Source organism: Mesitornis unicolor, unplaced genomic scaffold (genome assembly GCF_000695765.1).
Source record: "Mesitornis unicolor isolate BGI_N332 unplaced genomic scaffold, ASM69576v1 scaffold20009, whole genome shotgun sequence".
Lineage (NCBI taxonomy): Eukaryota > Metazoa > Chordata > Aves > Mesitornithiformes > Mesitornithidae > Mesitornis > Mesitornis unicolor.
Genome location: NW_010205456.1, coordinates 2710 through 21970, shown reverse-complemented (window position 1 = coordinate 21970; position 19261 = coordinate 2710). Strand labels below are relative to the sequence as shown.

General features: G+C 37.2%; 1 protein-coding gene across 1 annotated transcript in view; it reads right to left on the bottom strand.

The window, feature by feature from the left end:
- EMC2 (ER membrane protein complex subunit 2) overlaps nucleotides 1-17760 on the bottom strand; it is a 35679-nt gene extending 17919 nt beyond the window's left edge. The window contains exons 1-4 of the mRNA XM_010191430.1: nucleotides 17649-17760; nucleotides 14287-14351; nucleotides 9896-9981; nucleotides 6665-6722 (exon numbers count right to left, since the gene is read on the bottom strand). Of these exons, the coding sequence (XP_010189732.1) occupies nucleotides 6665-6722; nucleotides 9896-9981; nucleotides 14287-14351; nucleotides 17649-17760 (321 nt within the window). The remainder of the gene's footprint in view (nucleotides 1-6664; nucleotides 6723-9895; nucleotides 9982-14286; nucleotides 14352-17648) is intronic.
- Nucleotides 17761-19261: the final 1501 nt, after the last annotated feature.

Genomic DNA, 19261 nt, shown 5'->3' with positions numbered 1-19261 from the left:
TGTTGACTGTAACAGATGAATTAGGGGATATCAAATAAATCTCTTAGACTGAAGGTTTGGGAAAAAGGATAAAAAAAAGATGTGCCCAATCCATGAATAAATGATGAAATTTCATTTCTGAAAGATGTTGTAAAGACACACAACTAAATTTATGCAAGTTCAAAAAGCAGTTAAAAAAAAAATCAATGCAGAAATTTCATTAAGAGCTATTAAAACCAGTTACCACCACCGGCACAGGAAAACCGTAACATGAATAGGAAGTGGCAGAAGACATGAGATCGCACTGTGTGACTGCCCTGTTCTCACACACTTCTCTGGTATTTGCTATTGGCCACTGTCAGAAACAGGATAAACAAAATGGACTTTGAGCACAACTCAGTACAGCTATTCTTATGTCCTCAAATATTTAATTTCAAGGGACAAAATCTCTACCAACATTTAAAAGTGCTACACTAAGGTAAAACACGGGAAAACTGCTGGAATGCATTATGCTATCACTTCACTGATCGTGACTGAACAAGAAGCAAAAGCAGCTACCAAAGGGAAATGATACTCTGTCAAAAGAAGAAAATTTTTTTTAGGATCCATGTAGTGCAGCCTCAGTTTAATCCTCCATCCTTCTCGGGGACTGTCTGGAGTAGCAGCTGCAGCTCTTCACACCTCTCACCAACTCCATCCTGTGTCAGACACAGTGCCAAGGTATCTCTGTTGATCCCCTTTAAAAGTACCACCATACAAACTTAAGTTTAGGACTAGCGGTGTCCTTCCTGGCAGTGCTAGCAGCATATTTAATTAAACACAGACACGTCATCTCTGACAACTCCCTGTTAGTAGATACTTCCTTTGGTGAGCAATTTTCCTTTTTGAAACTTAAAGCGTCCTGTAGATAAACGTACAAATCTGTAAGAAGTTAACAGGAGTTAACTTGTCTTTTCAAAATGAATGCACAGCTACTGAAGGAGTTTTAAAGAATTATCACTGTTCAGATGGTAAACAGATATCCAATGCTCAGACATAGCGCCCATTATTCTCATCTTATTTGATGGAGATACGGAACTGGGGAAAAAAGGCATCTCTGCAGTCAAGATGGTAGTGATGCACAATGATAGGAAGAGATGCTAGGAAGAATTAACTCAGATATTCATGATATACAATTATTGCCTATTTGCATGATACTAAGAAGTATGATTTTGCTCTGAATCTTTTTAGTATCTGTATTACCACAGGTCTTTAACCACCTCCTGTGCCTCTTCTGAAACATGTTCAGTTTGGCAAGAAAAATAATCTCAAAATAGTATGGGAAAGTGTAAGTTTGTATGACTGTGCTGTTGACTGTACACTTGTACATGTCCACTCCCATAAACAACAGAATTGTTAGCCAAGTATTTTACAAATCTGAAAGACAACAGCTTCACCCATAACTCTATCTTGTTCTGAAAACTCTATTTTTAATTCCTCGTTCAGACAATTATATTACTAGACCCATGAAGTTAATGAGATTATCCACATGCCCTAAGCTAAGCAAGCATATACAATGTCTTGTTGTATTAAAAGCTTAGCTGAAAAAGCAGTAAGAAAAACAGCAGAAGAAATCCAATAAAGACATCAGATTTTCTGTGGATTAGAATTAAAGCAGAACCCTCTTACTTTCCCCTAGTGCTGACCAAGTGCTCTGCAATCTTCGTGATGCTTGAGCTGAAGAAGGAGAAACTGCAGATGCACCAGGATGACAGTGGAGAGGGTCCGACACCAACCTAAGTCTTGGGCAGATGAACTCAATCTCCTTTCTCATCGTCCATTTTCTCTGCACTCCTGGACAGGCCACCTGGAGAAGTGCCCAACTGAGAAAAAGATCTAGCTACCTAATTAAAATAGAGGGGTCTACATTCAAATTGCTCCCCAAAAGCAGAATCCTTGCCAGAATAATGCAAAAAGGGATTCAACTTAATCTGATACAGACATGTACGCGCAGTTTAAAAATTCCTCATTTAATATTAATTACAGAATTGAAAGTAATAGCAAAATCAGTGAGCTAACTGCCTGCTTAAGAACCACGTCCTAAATAATTGTGCAGAGCTGGGCTTTCATCTGCTCTCCATATGTAAAATGTCAGTACTGTTACATCTCACACGGCTGTTGTGGGACAAATGAGAGAAGAAAAACATTCAAGATACTACTTCCATCTGTAAGGTTCCTATGTCTGAGCCCCATTTCCAGAAATGAGGACTTATGTATCAAATAGAAAATACGGCTATATCGATTCCATGCAAATTTCTTTTTTGAATTTTACACAAGCAATTCATTCAAAACATAATCCCTATGTAACAGGGACTATGCAATCTAGTGCTAATGTAGTATCTAGAACACTAATAAAGATACTGAGACCTCTGTGAAGACCAACTTACAATTAAAAAAATGCCTAGATTTTGCATGTGACATGACACCTCATACTACAAAATTATATCAAAGTTTAGCTGTTGTATTAGCTGAATTTACAAAGGATACTGCTAAACATTAACCATGTACTTCAAAAGACTATCAGCCATTTTAAAAGCAGGCAGATTCTGGCATTTTTTAGGTAGCATGCTTGAGCATACAGCCTTGTCTCCAGGTATTATGACATGTACTCAGGTTTTCTTTAAAGAAAGAGCAGAAATTCCATCTCGCAGAACCACGAGTTTGGTTACTTGCAGCATTCAAATGGTGTATGCCTTCACCACTAGAGCTAAAACAGCTACCGACAGAACTAATATACACTAGGTACTACAGGGAATAAGAGACATTTCACCAGTAGGTCTCAAAGCTGACAGCAGAAAAAGAAATGCCTCAAGGCAAAATGTGACTTTTTAAATTTTTCATTTAAGGAAGAAAAAAAAAAAAAGACACCCAAGACTTAAATGTTAATACAAATCCCTCTGTTCTGATCTCCTACCCACTCTTTAAGTCATCTATTCCACTGCATCTGACATGACCTCTCCTGTTAACCAACCCCCTTGCCTTTCCACACCTGTCCCACTGTCTTTTGGTCCTCACAGTTCTGATTCCTTCTTTTTTCACTTGTAACCTTCTAAATGTGTTTTTTTCCTTCTCCTGCTCATCGCTTGAGTGCACCTCAGAAAAAAAAGGAGTCTCCCTACTTTCTCTCCCTTTCCCATAGCCCTGCAGTCCTGCTTAGGCTCTGTAGCCTGGGATAGATCATGCTCAATACAAACAGGATTTTAAGAAGATGTATTTAATAAAAATTCCAGCAGTCTCTACTGAGAACATGAAGTGAAGATTTTCAAATGCCTGTACCTTAGCCAGTTTGGGTGTTTTTTTCACTGTATAATAAAAACTGCACTCTACCAAGAGCTCCTCTCCTGTTGGTATCCAAGGGTTCCCTCCAAATCAGAGCAGGATTTCTCAATGAAATATATTAACAGCAAAACCAAACAAAACAGTCCTTTCTACCAACCCTGCTAAAAAACCAATGTCCCTCTTATTTTGTTCTGAGGAACAGACTAAGCAATTTATCTCAGAATCCACAAACAACTCAGCCACTGTTTAGCACCACTATAAAATTTTCAATTGGATACCACACTAAATTTTAATTAATTAAAAAAGCCCTACAATGGAAAATGTTATGCAGCCTTAATAACAGAGTAATCTGCCAGCCAGAGCTTTAATAAGGCTTCTTTTCAACTAAAATGGACAGGAATGGAAAAGGTTCCCATTCTTATCCTACTAAAATGCACTCAAGTTGTGCTTTTCACAGGAGTCACATTTCAGTCATTAATGTTAAATCCCTTAGAGAAAGGACAGACTCTTGCTCAACACCTACATGCTTTGAAAAACGAAACACGATCTCTGAAGTGACAGCATTAACACTGCTCCATTGTCAAATGCGTCACCTTTTTCAGCAAGTAAGCTCAGGGTGAGATAAAACATTCAGAGATGGTCATCTTTCAAAATCAAAGACTACCATGAATTCTGTCCTAAGAAACTAAATAAAATGATTACCGTTATCTTCAGATATTCTGTTGCATGCAATAAAAGCTCACCCGAAAGTGTCAATGTCCATTACATAATTTGAGTTCAAAGTTCACTTTTCATAATGGAAAAGTCTGCTAGGTGTCTAAAATAAACTATTTTTCGAAAAAGCTTTTTCCGTTCTTCTAACTGAAATTGTCAGTCGATGCAAACTACGATTCTACATGATTCGTGTGAACAAATGCCTGTTTCACTTACAGCGCTTGCCAAAACGTTTAACGTATATAAGCAACTCCATGTGTCAGCGGACCAGAAGAAGTTGCTATAAGGTAAAGTGAGTGCCAAGACAAACTCAGCAACAGTTGCTTTTATAAATCTTGAAATATTTATTTTCCTACAGCAGACATATGTGTGCATGGAAATAATTAACAGGTAAAAGACACAAAGAAATTTGCACATGACAATTTATCAAAACTTTCTATTTAACTTTCACTCTTCACAGGCAAGGCTTTGCCAATCTATTCTACAGATATATAGCAAGGACCTTTGCTTTGCATTTAACACTTCACTTCTGTTCTCACATCTTAAGAAAGCCAATAGATCATGCAGCTGTTCTAATATTTACATCTTATGCTTCTAAATATTACCATTTTATGGACCTTTATGATTTTGTACAGAGGAAATCCAAATTAGGTAAGTCATGCATATTACTTATTTGAATATATAATTTTATTTTATAAAACCATTGAACAAACCACTCAGATGACATCAGCCACGCTGAGACAGCTGAAGAGTAGAACTGCCAAAAATGCACGCTTCAAAGAGCTGCAGTCCATAGAAATCACTGTAAAATGGTGCTTCAATTTGCACTGGCTTCAGCAATATGTCACAAAATGTGCACCCAGGTGACCTGTTCTTGTGGGTTCCATCTTGTTTTAATATGACTCTGAAGATCGAGTGTCTCTGAAACTCTTTGGGCCATGCACTGTTAAAATCCATCAGCATTTACTGCAAACAGCAACATACCCTGTGCTCAGACTTCTACTCAAAACCACCATAGACTTTCAAAGAAAACTGCAGGTCACCTGTATTTGTCTTGCAGAACACAGTTCAAGTAGCACTGGTCTAGGAAGAGCAAAAAATAAGTGGAGAATTGAAACAGTTCTTTATAGCCTCACACAAAAAACAGGAGTTCTATCACTGCTAAATGACACAGACTTTAACCTGCCACTGTTGCCCAAGTGCTTAACTTGGTATTAACATTTTCAGATGTGTTGCCTTGAAAATAATTTTCTGCTTTGGTGGTCTTGGGTGTATTTTGGTTGTTGGGCTGCTGTTTGGTTTGGTTTTTTTTAAAATTTGTATTGTGGGGTTTTTTTTTTAATGTTTCACTTAGTGATAACACTTTATCTATATCCAGCTCTGGCATACCCTAGTTACCCCCAGTTATCTGTGCATCTGAGGACTTTCGCCTCCTCAAGAGCAGACCACATCAAATAAACTGAATGAAGAAAGGCAGAGGCTTCAAATGCACCAAGGAAGGTTTACATGAGACTGCCAAAACATCTGCAACAGCCCAAGTATTGCATTTACATAGAAGTTTACACAGAGTCACAGAATATTAGGAGTTGGAAGGCACCTCTTAAGATTACCCAGTCCAACCCCCCTGCCAGAGCAGGATCACCTGGACTAGGTCACACAGGAACGTGTCCAGGCAGGTTTTGAACGTCTCCAGAGAAGGAGACTCCACAACCTCTCTGGGCAACCAGTGCCAATGCTCTGCTACCCTCACCGTAAAGAAGTTTACCCCTATGTTTAAGTTGAACCTCCTGTTTTCCAGTTTGTGACCACTGCCCCTTGTCCTGTTGCTGGGCACAACCGAGAGTCTGGTCCCATCCTCCTGACACCCACCCTTTAGATAAAAGCTGTTAGGTACTCAATAAAGAGAATCAGTTCTCCAAACCAAGTAACACAGACAAACATATACTCCCAAACAGACAACGACTAATAATAATTGTCTATGGAACATGTGATATAAAATTTTGAAACTCCATAATTTTTTCATATTTCTAGTTTTATCCTTGTGAAAAAAATGCATGAAAATACATTGCTACAAGCTTTCCAAGACTTTCATTTTGGCATTTAATAGCTAAAGGTGGCTTACACAACAAATATTCAAAAAATGCTTAAAAGAAGAGTACAGCCTGTCCTAGACTTTGTTTTATATAATTGGCAAGCTTTATAGCATTTTGATTCAAAAGCTAGTAAAACGTCCCAGACAATAAATCAAAATAACGGCTATTCAAGTATTACCTGAGTGTATTCATACTTGATCTTTAAGCACTAGGAAGAAAGAAGACACATGGCTGACTATATTGGTCCTTTAAATAGTGAAAATTCAGGGCAAATGAAAAAGCTGAAAGGCCCAATCTAATCCCTGCTAAGGCTGCTGGAAAGGTTGCTAGTTATAAACCTGTCTTCTAAATTCAGTGTTTAAGCAGGTATTACATCATACCTTCTTATCAGGAAATTAATCTCATTTGTTCCAACGAAAGTAACATAGGTTATTATACTAGGAAGTTAAAGGGAACAAATGCAGTAACACACACACATCTTTCCACAGTGAAACCCACAAAATGTTACCACAATTTCAAACAACAAACCACTGCCATTCAGAAAAACCTTTTCAACTTACCGTGTTAGTTGAATCTTCTTGTAAAATTCTATCATATAACTGGATAGCATCATCATACCTGTTCAAATAAATGATTCGCATTTATTTCCGCTAAGACACAACTCCCAACTTTTTCACTGTCCCTGCAATAGTTAATAACCCTCCTGCACTTTTTATAAAAATACATGGTAACTGCATAATGGAATCTTGTTTCAGCAACAACTTACATATTTTACCCCAAACTTTTTACCCTCCTATCTGTTCTCTCTTCTTCTGTACCCAACATGTTAAATAGCTGTTGGAGCGAGTCCAGAGGAGTATCACGAAGATGACTGGGGGCTGAAGCACTTCTTCTACAAGGACCGGCTGAGAGAGTTGGCGTGGTTCAGCCTGGAGAAGAGAAGGCTCCAGGGGGACCTTATTGCAGCCTTACAGTACCTGAAGGGGGCCTACAGGAAAGCTTAGGAGGGACTTTTTACAAGGGCAGGTAGCGACAGAGTGAGGGGGAAGGGTTTTAAACTGGAAGAGGGTAGATTTAGACTAAGTATTAGGAAGAAATTCTTTACTGTGAGGGTGGTGAGACACTGGCACAGGTTTCCCAGGGAAGTTGTGGATGCCCCCTCCCTGGAAGTGCTCAAGGCCAGGTTGGACAGGGCTTTGGGCAACTTGGTCTGGTGGGAGGTGTCCCTGCCCATGGCAGGGGGGTCGGACTGGATGATCTTTAAGCTCTCTTCCAACCCAAACAATTCTATGATTCTATGAAATCATCACATTCCAATTCTCCCTTTCACCTCTCCCAAGAAACAGAAACCCCAACATTTGAAAGGCCATCCAAAATAATGACTTTTCACTTCATTAGTGTAATTTAAAACTTCATGTAAGCCTTTTCTGTTATGATTTTATAAAGTATAAGCAGCTGCATGCAGTAAACTGGGGGGATTCACACAAGAGTCCACTTCTAGACTACACCATAAATCTTGAAAGAAAATGTTTTTCACCATCACTACATTGGTTTTATTAATTAATTCTGGTATTTGAGGTATGCTCGAAACAGGTTACTGTAGCTGCTATAAATGCTTTAAAGCTTCTGAGAAGCAGATCTGAGTGTTCAGCCAGCTGTGTACAGAACCCAAACTGGCCAAATGAAGTCATTCAATTCAAAATACATTTGATTACACAGCTGTTGTGCTATCACCACATACCTAGGGCATACTTTGTGTCTTCATGTATAGTCTGACAAGTAGTTTTTCAGAGGTAGTGTTGACGGATTTTGATGCTACACATCCCCTTCACACCTTGGACACCCATTTACGTACTCTCACTGCTCTCTAAGCACTGCTGACATTAGCATAGCTCAGCTGTCTAGTCCAGTTACCATAAAGTACAAGTACAAACATGAAAGGGAGCACAAAAGCAGAAATGAGTAGAAGGTGACTGCTACAGACTTGAGCAGACATGCTGTAAAATGCTGTATTCCCTGTTATTTGTTACTTTATCCAATGTATTTTGCAAAAGCAAACATGATGACCATAATCCCAGCTTTACAGGATGACATTTCACAATACTATTCTTTTGATTGGCCAGTGTCTACAGGGATGTCTCAGTCTACAAGGATGTGCCTCACTGTTTCCTCTTCCTGCTGTGCAAGGCAGGATCTTACCAACTCCTGGAAGTCACTCAAAATTTAAGAAGCAGCTCACTTCTTCAACTGAACATATGATCACTGCAGCCTAAGTCTTCCTAGGCTGTCCAGAGCACGCCTTAAAGCACCTGCAGACGGGTTCCTGTTCAAGACAACCCAGAGCTAAAGCCTCATTTTCTTCTCTCACTTCTGGAGAAAGTCCACAAAGATGAAACCTCAGCTTTTGTTAATGCCTCTGCTCCTCTGATACTCCAGTTTCAGGGATCTAACCTGACAGAGACATTTTGTCAAGAATTTTTATGATCACTTTCCACAAAACTGTGGCTCAATCTCACTTCATTGCTAAAACAACACATAATGTTTGTGCAGCAGTTATCTCCAACAATGATCTGTCCCAGTGCAATATCATCTCCAATGTAGTCACAAAAGCCTGAACAGGTTGCAGGGAGGGAAATTTGCTGCCCTTCTATCACTGCCTTCCTACCCTGTATCAAACGTAGACAGAAAGAGAGCTAAGTGTAATAGAAACTCTTAATGAATATGTATTTGATATAAAGTGAGTGTGGAATGTGGAACATTTCATCTAGATGCCCTCAGACTGCTCCTGTGATTGTGGAGTCAGCCCAATTATCCACTCTTTTCAACCTAAGCAACAGATATTTATCGGTGGCTCATATCAAGTAACAATTTCAAAGCTAATTTTGCAGATATATAACGGATGAAGAATGCTAAAAAATAAAATTATAAGAAAAAAGTATTTAGGAGTTTATTTCTAATTCCTTCTTATCAAGATGGCCCAAAGGCTGTAAATCTTACCAACTCTGTATGTGAAATGTGGCATGGAACAGATTTGCTGACATTCAGAGGCACTGGAAGCTCTAAGTCCTTCTCAACACCCAAGACAGGCGCTTTAGAACAGAATGATGGTATCACGGATATATACAGAGGAGAAAGGTGGACAATAAAGATTGACCTCAAGACCTGAGGTCTTCTGGGGAAGTTGCAAAGCTTTAAGCTGTTCATTATTTTAGTAATTCCAGGTAATCGTAGTATGTTATAACTTACCTGTAGGATATTTCAAAAAATCAGTCTGATTTTTAGGTTCTGCCACTCTATTCCATGTTTTTTGAGTTGTTTCAACAATAAACTCTCTAGATTTAATACTTACTAAGTTCTACCATATTTCAACTCAGAAAACAAGAGAAAAGAGCTACATCCTGCAGTAATTAGGAGCACAGGAGAACAATGAAGGCAAAAAAACACTGGCACTCATCTTCATAGGTTGCTGTAGCTCAGTGAGATGAAACATGTATCTCACAGACTTCACCAAAAAAGTGGCAGTGTTTTACTGTACAATGACTTATGCTGACGAATAAGAGATCTTTTTAATCTATGAAGTTTGATGGGAAGATTGCAAAAATGTAACACTGCATGGTACATGCAAAAATGGAAAAAAAAAGTCTAAACGTTATGATGATGCACAACATTATTTTCTACAAAGAAACTGCCCCGCATTGCTCTGCCATGTTTTTATAGTGCCTAAATGCCTTTTCAAGAAATAGCAAGCACCTTTTCAGACATAAAGTACACTTTTTAAATTCAAATTTTACCTTTCCATAGCTTCAAATCTCATTCCAGTTAATCGTTTAACTCTGTGGCTCCCAGGAAACTGCCGCCTTAGTTCCTGAAGACAAAACTATACAAATAAAACCACAAATACTGTTGTGAATATAATTAACTACGGAGAAGCTGGAAGAAAAGAAAAAAAGTCTTTGATTAGTTCAACAACCTGAAATGGTACTTTTCACTAAAAGCAAATACCAATTTTTGAAATGAGCAATAAAATGTATTGATAAAGAGAAACTTAGAAACTGGAACTTTGTCCATTAGAAGACTATGCTAAGAAATACCTTCCATACAGGTTGTTAGATCGTCAGGCCTTCTTGGAAACAGTTATTTGTCTAGAAAATTAAACTCACCTACCAAAACAGTTCTGATACTATTAAAACTTGAAGTCTACTTAGTTGTCTCATAATAACACAAGACAGAAAAAAAAACCCAACAAAATAAAGACAGTAAGAGCTTATGTGATACTTCTTTAATAAATGGATATCTCACAATGGAACAATTATGTTAATACTATGCCCTGTGTTTATTTTTAAAACAAAACACTGAAGTCCAAAGAAAATGTTTGTCACCGGCTTGGGTTGAGCCTGCTGGCAGAAGAGGCGTAGCTTCTAATTCCTAAAATCAATGAGACACCTGGGCTGGATAAAAGGAATTCATCAGAGGCAGATTTCTCTGGACTAGTAAAAAAAGATCTTTGGTAGAGGCACTGAGTCACAACTTCCCCAGAGCAAACTAACTCTAGCCATATCATGAATGTGGCTAGATTGCATTGCAGTTTGCAGCTGACTCATTACAGTGGGAGGCAGCACAGTCCCGAGGCTCTCAAAGAGATCAATGGTTTGAATCACATTAAAAGCTTTACAAAGAACCCTCCTCTTCCAGTCATTTATTTATACAACTTATCTTATAAACTTGCTTTTCAGACCTAAGGTCCTAGCAGAGGTCTATCTGCATAATCTGTTCCGTCTCATCACATCCACTGGTCAAAGGAAAAATACAGAAGCAAATCAGCAAAAATTAGTAGGTTCTGTCTCTGCTTGTGTAGATAAACAGGTTGCGAGAGCACAGCAAAGACAAATATTCACATATCTCTCAGATGCAAAAAAACAGAGAAGAGAGAAAGGAAACAGTGACCAAAGAAATAATGCTTAGCCTCAAGCAAGCACAGATTATTTTCATCATGATCAGCTTAGTTTCCAATGAACCAAGATCTCAACAATAAAATTTCACATAGCAAGACTCAGTTTCACTGGCACTTTGAGTGATGTCTAGATAAACTGCTGCTGCTCTGGACAACGAATTGTCATAAAAAACTGCATGTACTTAGCAGCACATTGCATGACGTCTGAACTAATCCATGAACATTCTTAAGAGATGGGAAAACTTACATAAAACTCCAGAAAAGTAGTTTCATTCCAGTTTTTAGAATACAGTCTTCTAGATTTTAAAAGGAACTTCTGCAGACAATAGATCCACCCCGTGACCCAGTGATCTGAGAATCCCAAAGGACAGTTCAATACAAAAACATGCACTGCTTTTCTCCAATAAACTTTTTAAATGTCAAAAATTGTAATGTGTCCAATAACACTAAACTCCACAATCTGCAGATGGACTTTTACATGTAGAAAAAACCCATCAACAATATAGAAAAAGCTGAAGTAGTACTCAAGAGCAGAAGTACTACTATAAGACCAGAGTTGTTCACGTTAGACCTGACTACATGAACATTATTCAACCGAACACAGTAGTCACAAGGTCAAAATTAACTCCTGTAGATTAAGACATCAGACACAATAAAGTGACATAAAAAGTTGTGAGACAGTTACGAACAACTCACTGCAACATTTCTGAAAACAGAAGTGCATGAATATACTACACCAGCTATAACTTCAAAATGTTCTGGACTCAGCAGCACTGAATGTCCTCTTTTTAAATTTAACCTGTAATCCTCATAATTATTGCCACAGTGTCAGTATTTTAAATAATCTACTTTCAAGATTCTCTCAGAAACTCAGCAGTTACAATGGCAAATCTGATTTGTATATGAAACTTTAATTTGCAGTTAATTTGTTTTCTGATTTTTTTTTTTATCACGACGATTTTTAATTTCAAAAGTCTGACAAAGGCAAAGAAATAAAAATCTGGACTTGGGCCTGTAAAAGAGTGGTAGTCCAAGAGTCTGCCAACAGCAGACGACTCCAAGAAAACTGCACGTGAAAGAACGGGCTGCCTGCAGCACGGGCGTGCATTACGCAGTTATTCTGCGCAGCACAGAGAGGACATCAGTAATAAAAAGAAGAAAGAAAAGGGAAAAAAAGAAACTACCAAAAGTCAGGTAAATGGCTCTGAAAACCATCTCAGCCTCCTCATTTGGAGCAGATGAGACCTACCTCCCTAAGCAAAATGCATCAGAGCTGTCAAAAGCTCACTGCTGAAAAAGAGAAGCGCCAAAGCTTTTTGCACACTTTGGGGCTAAGCTGTAGCAAAAAACCACATATGATGTCGACTTGTTTGAATTAACTACTTTATTATGAATCAATCAATATTTTAAAAAATAAAGAAACAACTAAGTTTCCCTCTAAGCTTTTAATCTCCCTTCTGAGCTGTAAGTACAATGTTGCATGCCCTCATCCCAAGCAGTATTTTTTAGAGGTCACAGGAACTTAAAATTAAAATCCCCAACAGGGTCAGTAAAAATAAACAGTGTTTCACAACTGATCTTTCAACATTGGCTCCCTCAACAATTTTGTTAAAGTCTTCCTAAAAAGACCCTGAAAATAAAGACCAAAACTGTTGTAGATACGAATCAGAAAACAGAAATGTATTTATTTAAATAGTAAATCTATTTGTTTTTGTTTAAACAGACAGCTACACTACAACAGTGCTTTCTTCTGAGAAACAAAAGAAAGAGAAATTCAGTGGGTTCATGACAAGTTCAGTGTGTTGTGCTGTATTTTCCAGTGTACTCCATTTTACCATATACATATGGGATGGGAGATAAACTTGTCTAGTTCTGTCTACTTTCAAACCGCCCTTTTCCCAACTACATCCTCAAGTCTGACCCCCTGTATATCACAGACCATTAAGTTTCACCCAAATGACACCATCTGAAGCTCAAAGACTTTATGGGGTATTTTGTCATCTGACAGAGAACAAGGCACTGGAAGGGTAATCCCCTGAAAGACCCGGACTCCTGAAAACATCTTTCTTTTTACTTAGAATAAGCTCAAGCCTGCTGGCTTTCAGGGCACAAGATGAGCTCAAGTTTTTCTTCCCCAGCATTTTGTGAAGGAGGGATGAAAAGATTATCAAAATTTGCCTGCAAAACACACTTTTGCTTTTTTCAGCAGCTGCCTGTAAAGGATTAGCTAAATTTAGTTGGGTTTTTGGTTTCTGAGCTTTTCATTTTTAATCTAGTGAACAGGTGTTACAGTTCTAAATAAACTCACTTTATCTAAATTGTTATTTGTATAATTCAGATAAACTTGCATACAAATTGACTAAATTCAACTGTCTAGTAACAATACTTTTATCAAGAATCACTGAATAATTTGGATTGCAAGGGACCTTTGGAGGTTACCTGCTCCAAATCCCCACTCAAAACTGGTTCCCAGTGAGTGCAGGGCCATGTCCCAGTCTATTTCTGACCATCTCCAAAGGAGATTCCACAGCTTCTCTGTGTCACTCGTCCCAAAGTGTTCACTAACACCACAGCTAAAACTTTTTCCTAATACCTAACTGGAATTCCCTTTGTTGCGGCTTACGTCTCTCTACTTGCCTTTTGCTGCACATCCATAAAAATCCACCTCCACCTTCTTTATACCTTCCCATTAGTACCTATTCAAAGACAGCAATAAAATCCCTTCTTAGCTTTCTCAAGACTTAAACCCAGATATCTCAGCCTTGCCTTATACATTATGCAGTCCAGCTCCTTATTCCTCTTGAAGACTTGCCCCAATATGTCAATGACTTTCTCTGATGATAGCCAACATGACATACAATATGGTAGGCATGACAGGACATTTTACCTCAAAACATACAAAAACCCAATATAATTTGAGAGTTTTCCAATAAACAAACACTCTCCGTACAATTTGGCAACTTCAATATTATTCTTGATATTTAGCCCATACCAGAGAAGCTGTAAATATTTTCATGGCTATTGGAAGAGACATGATCTGTCTAAACACAAGTTACACATTAGAGAAGGTGGGTGGAGGCGGTTTCTTCCCAGCAGTGCACTTCCAATAGATATTCTACACGTCCCAACTATGGAGTACAGAATATCCTATATCTGTCCAAAGAACTATCTGGAAGAGATATCCAGGAAGAAAACTTAAGGTTTGAAGGAAAAATCAACTTGAAAACTTACCAATGCCAAATCATCTCGACCGCAGTCCAAGGCAGCAATCATCACCTGTTCATATATTATCCAAACTGGACACAAAAGAGACATTAAATGCAGATAACTGATATTTTTAAGATAATGGGAAACACCTACAATGTAAATAATATTAATGAATTCTGCCTGTATATTTTTCCTCTCCTGCTCCCATGGATCACTACTGAAACTGGGACATTTTAAGAAACTGCTGGAATTAATTAACACCACATCTGAGCAATTTCATTGGTTTCAGTAACAAAGTACCTTTTGACATCTTAAAAGGCAAAAAAGCTCTAATTCTCACTTTTCCTAACTTAATAGCTGCAGTTTTCTAAACAGATCCCCATTAGGACTTGGTCTCTCATCAGACCTGGAGAACAGCCATCTGGGCTAGAAAGAAAACAAATTTCCCTTAACTGTTCCACTGCTGCAAGACCTACAAATGCTGTCTTTTTCCTGAATTTGAACAAAGTCTCTAAATGAAAAACACATCACATTATTTCTGTCCTAGGCCTACCCAGGTCTTGAACGTAAAGAACTTAACAGTATAGCTACCAAAGTTGCAGAAAAGAGGGCTTATAGTAGAGGGAAACATGTAATGTGAGTATTAAAGTACTAAGTGTTGTGAACTTGTGCAACTTCAGTCAGGTGAACCCAATAATTCATAGAACTGACACAGAAGTAAATATCTTCCAAAATAAAAATATAAAATACAAATAAAATTAAATTAAAATTTAAAAGGCCCTTTCATTTCTAAAAATAGTTTCTATTATATGAATTTTGAATATTTTTTAAAGAAATTACTAATTCTTGTTAAGTATACAAAAGAAGGGAAACTGGCATTAATACTCTACTTTCATTAGAATGTATACATTTTTTCCATTAATGTAAAAATCCATACACACATACAGACAAAACACAAATAACATATTCATTATGTTTAAAAAAAAATTCTAAACGCAAGAATAAGGTACTCCTATAGTTTATGAAACTGCTCTCCCTGTTCGATCAAAGCTCTCCTTTGATACTCTAACTTAGGTTAGTGTCAGATGTTAGGTAAGAGAACATTTGTAAAAGAATCAAGTACCCATCCCAGAGGGAAATATTTTTCTAATCTGCACCAGGGCTTTCTTGTTCAAGCTTTAAAAAAATTGCTGATTGTCCATAAAAAAACCCTCAACTTTTCATTTAAATTATGATGTGTATAATAGTATTCCCACCCCTTAGACTGAATAGTCAATATTTTCTTTTTATTTGAAAAGCACTAATAATGAGAAAAATCTTCCCCAATTACACTGGACGTCTTCTGCTCTGCCTGAGGAGGCAAGCTACAGAGATATCCAAATAATCTACCCTGTTGTATACATTCTTTTCCCTTCTGTATGAATTCTGAAACTAGCCATTGTAATAGCCAAGTATTTTATTAAAACACATGAAGCAACAGGACTAAGATCGATCATACACAACTCATTCACCTTCTGCGGCTACTCAAGAAAGAAGTCTAGGTCTACTATATGTGTTTGGGGTTTTGTTGCTGTTGTTCTTTGTTTGTTTGTTTCTAAAACTGTATACAGTTGCCATTCTGATACTACTTTTTTAAAACAAAACAGAAGGCAAACATGTAAATAAATTTCAGATACTTCTATGCATCTGCAAGAACCTCAGAAACGTTGCACCTAATTATCTAATGAATCATGAATGCCAAGTTTATGAAAGAATAAAATACACGTATCTTGAAAATAAGGAGAAACTCAACATGGACAAGAAAGGAATGGCTCAGCCTGAATTACTGAGAACAATGTTTTAGAAAGGTATCAGCCAGATCTGGAAGGAGCATCAAGCTTATCAAAATTTTCTTACTAAAATACAGTTCTTATAAATTACTAGCAACATGGTAAGAAGAAAGTAAAATCAGGGTTAGTTCTCAAAGTTCTTCCAAAGCAGAGTGAACCTATGACAACTCTCTTACAGGTGGGTGCATTAAGCCTCCCCATGCCAGTTGAAAACAAGGATGCTCCTCACAGTTACAGTGCTAGACCCCCTCACAGTGCAGTATCTTCTTCAGGCACTGATACCTCCAAACACACCTCATGATTCACTGCTATGCAGAGAGGTGCCCTCAACACAGGATACTTTGGGTAGATTATCTGTGTATCTACATCCAAAAAAGCACAACACTTGCAGGGGCCAAGTTCCTTACGACGGAAAGAACTCCAAAACAGAATTAGAGCTCACGAGGGTGCAAAACAAAACCACATCAATATAAAGCAAATATAAGCATCGATATAAACCAAATCCTATTCACAGAATCCCAAACCCAATACTGCAAGATTCCTCACCTGACAAGAATGGGAGGCAAAGTATCTCTCTGAAATGACTATGTGATTTTTAATTCCTGGAATATTGTATGAAGTTAGGTATTTGGAATTAAATTTAACTTACTAAAGTAACTGACCAAGTTAATGAACTGAATAAAGTTAATCATATGGAATACTATCACTTTTACTACTAAGTACAATGCACTCCTGTGGCTGCTAAAATACACTTCTGACTGTGTAACAGCAGTTAATAAAATGAAATGAAAGAACTACAAGATAAATGTATTAAAGAATATCTGTATTAAATTACCTGAATCATAAAAAAGAAAAACAGAAGAATGAGCATTAAAATAAAAACCTGTGTGAGATTAATATGCAAACCTGTAAAATCTTGATAGCATTTCATTATACTTCTTTTTACTTTATGCTTATGGTAAAGAGTTATATTGTATCTGTGACATCTTTCTAAACAACTTTCTTTTAGTATCAAACATTACATCCAAGCTTCTGTCTACTGAAATTAGTATAAGGTAGTTAAAATCCCCTGAAAATAATAAATAGTGGAAACTTGGACTTATCTTCTACTATAATATCACAAATAATATCACAAACCTGGTTATACTAAAACCAGCCTTATTAATATTATTTCCTATTTCATACATTAGTATGTATGAATTGGTTATGGAATGGTCTCTGGGTTATAAAAAGATACTTTTCAATCTTTGTCGTGGTGCTGAAGAGTACAAAATAAGTCAAATGACAGCTAGATAACAGTTTCACACTAAATATTCACGTAAGATCTAACTACTAGTGTAGCAAACTAACAGTTCTAGTAGGTAATTTTCCCATCTGTTTTCACTGCAGCTCATATTTGGGAAAGAAATAAACTCTAGGAATTCTGTGGGCCTATTAAAGTAAGTAATATCTATTTCATCAACATCAGCAGATACAGAAAAGCAACTCAGAAATACAAAACAAAGGCTGAAAAGACAAAAACAGAGAATGGAAGTTTTAAAAAGACTGACTACTTACTGTCGTCTCCAAGTTTAGATGCATATTCATTAATTAACTCTTCTCCAACATCCACTATCTGTTCACTGTTTCGGTAGTTTTCTTCCCTCCATTTCCTCATTTTATCGCGCATATCTGGGGACAAAGGGGAGAAAAATTAAAAACAAAATAATGAGATTTCCAGATAGTAATGGAATTTGAATTTTATTCTTGGAAATTATGCCTATGAAGAATGGGTTCAGAGAGAAAAAGATCTAAAAAAGTGATTTCTGCTAATATTAGAAAACTACTAGAGAACAGACAGGTGTATCAGACCTCTGAAACTGTACCACACAAACCATGCTCATGCTCTAATATAATCAGTGCAACTTCTGCTTGCAATCTCTCAGGTTAGTAATGAATGCAGTAAAAAGACCTTACCTGGTTATCTAATAAATAATAAAATTTAACAGATGTTATGGATGGTTAGGAAAGATGGGCTACAAGAGACTTCTCCCAAGTAGTTTCACATAAACAGCAGTAAAATTGCATTTCTGCTCCAGGTGAATACATTTTCACTTGAAGTATTAGAAAAACTGTAACAACTCAAACACTGCTCACATTTATCAGTGTAAGCAAAATGCTGTGAACTCCCACTGTAAAAAGAATCTACAAGCTCCCGCAGAAAGGAGCCTCAGGAAAGGCAGACATGGAAGTGAAGGCTTTCTATCCCCAGGAAGTACCCAAAAGTATAAAAATTATCCCTGCGTATCTAGGGAAGATGGAAAAGATGGTTTAGTTTAGCATTAGGACTTTTGTTTCAAGAGTACGTTTACTATGAATCACACCTCCAAGAAAACAGGCATACTCGTGGAGTCAGCTAGAGAGCACTACCTAGCCCAGGTTTCATTGATCCTCTGGATCAGGAAACTGCTTAGAATGTGATTTTTATATATACATATACAGTTATATACGTATGGGAAATAGTTTTCATTACTACATAGTGGCTTAACTAATATGAAGATACCACAACAACTGTTGCCAGTATTTTCTTTAACTTCACGACAGCTGGAAAAACAAACACAATGAAAGATCTAAACACTGTCAGGTTTTTTTGCATTTCAAAATGCAGAGTCAACGTAACTGACAGGAAAAATTAAGCACTGCACTTTCTTCCATCTACCTGAAGTGATCTCAGATCCCTCATAAGACTGTTATTGTGCTGCACTTTTTATTTTGAAATTCAACCAAAACCACCACAGGGTTACATTTCATAGGCATGAGTAAAGTTAAAGGGTTCTAGACACATGATGGTCCCTGGAAATTCAAAGTTAGACAGCAAGAATGTGAGAGAACACAAATATTCACAAAAGCTGACAAGCTCAACCCATAAAAATAAATAAACTGTCTGATTCCTACCTACTCATTTACTTGGAAATTATCAATGCCTCCATTTCAGTGTGATGCCAAATGGAATAGTGTCTGAATTATGTATAACAGAATGTGCAGCTACCATTCATCACCCAAGTACAACATTTACAGCGATGGAAAAAAAAAAAGCAGGACAGAGAATAGTATGATGACTGAAAAACAAAGTAAAAATAAATGTTCTCATTCATGTGAAACAATCGAGAGTCTGGTTAGTTTTAAAAATA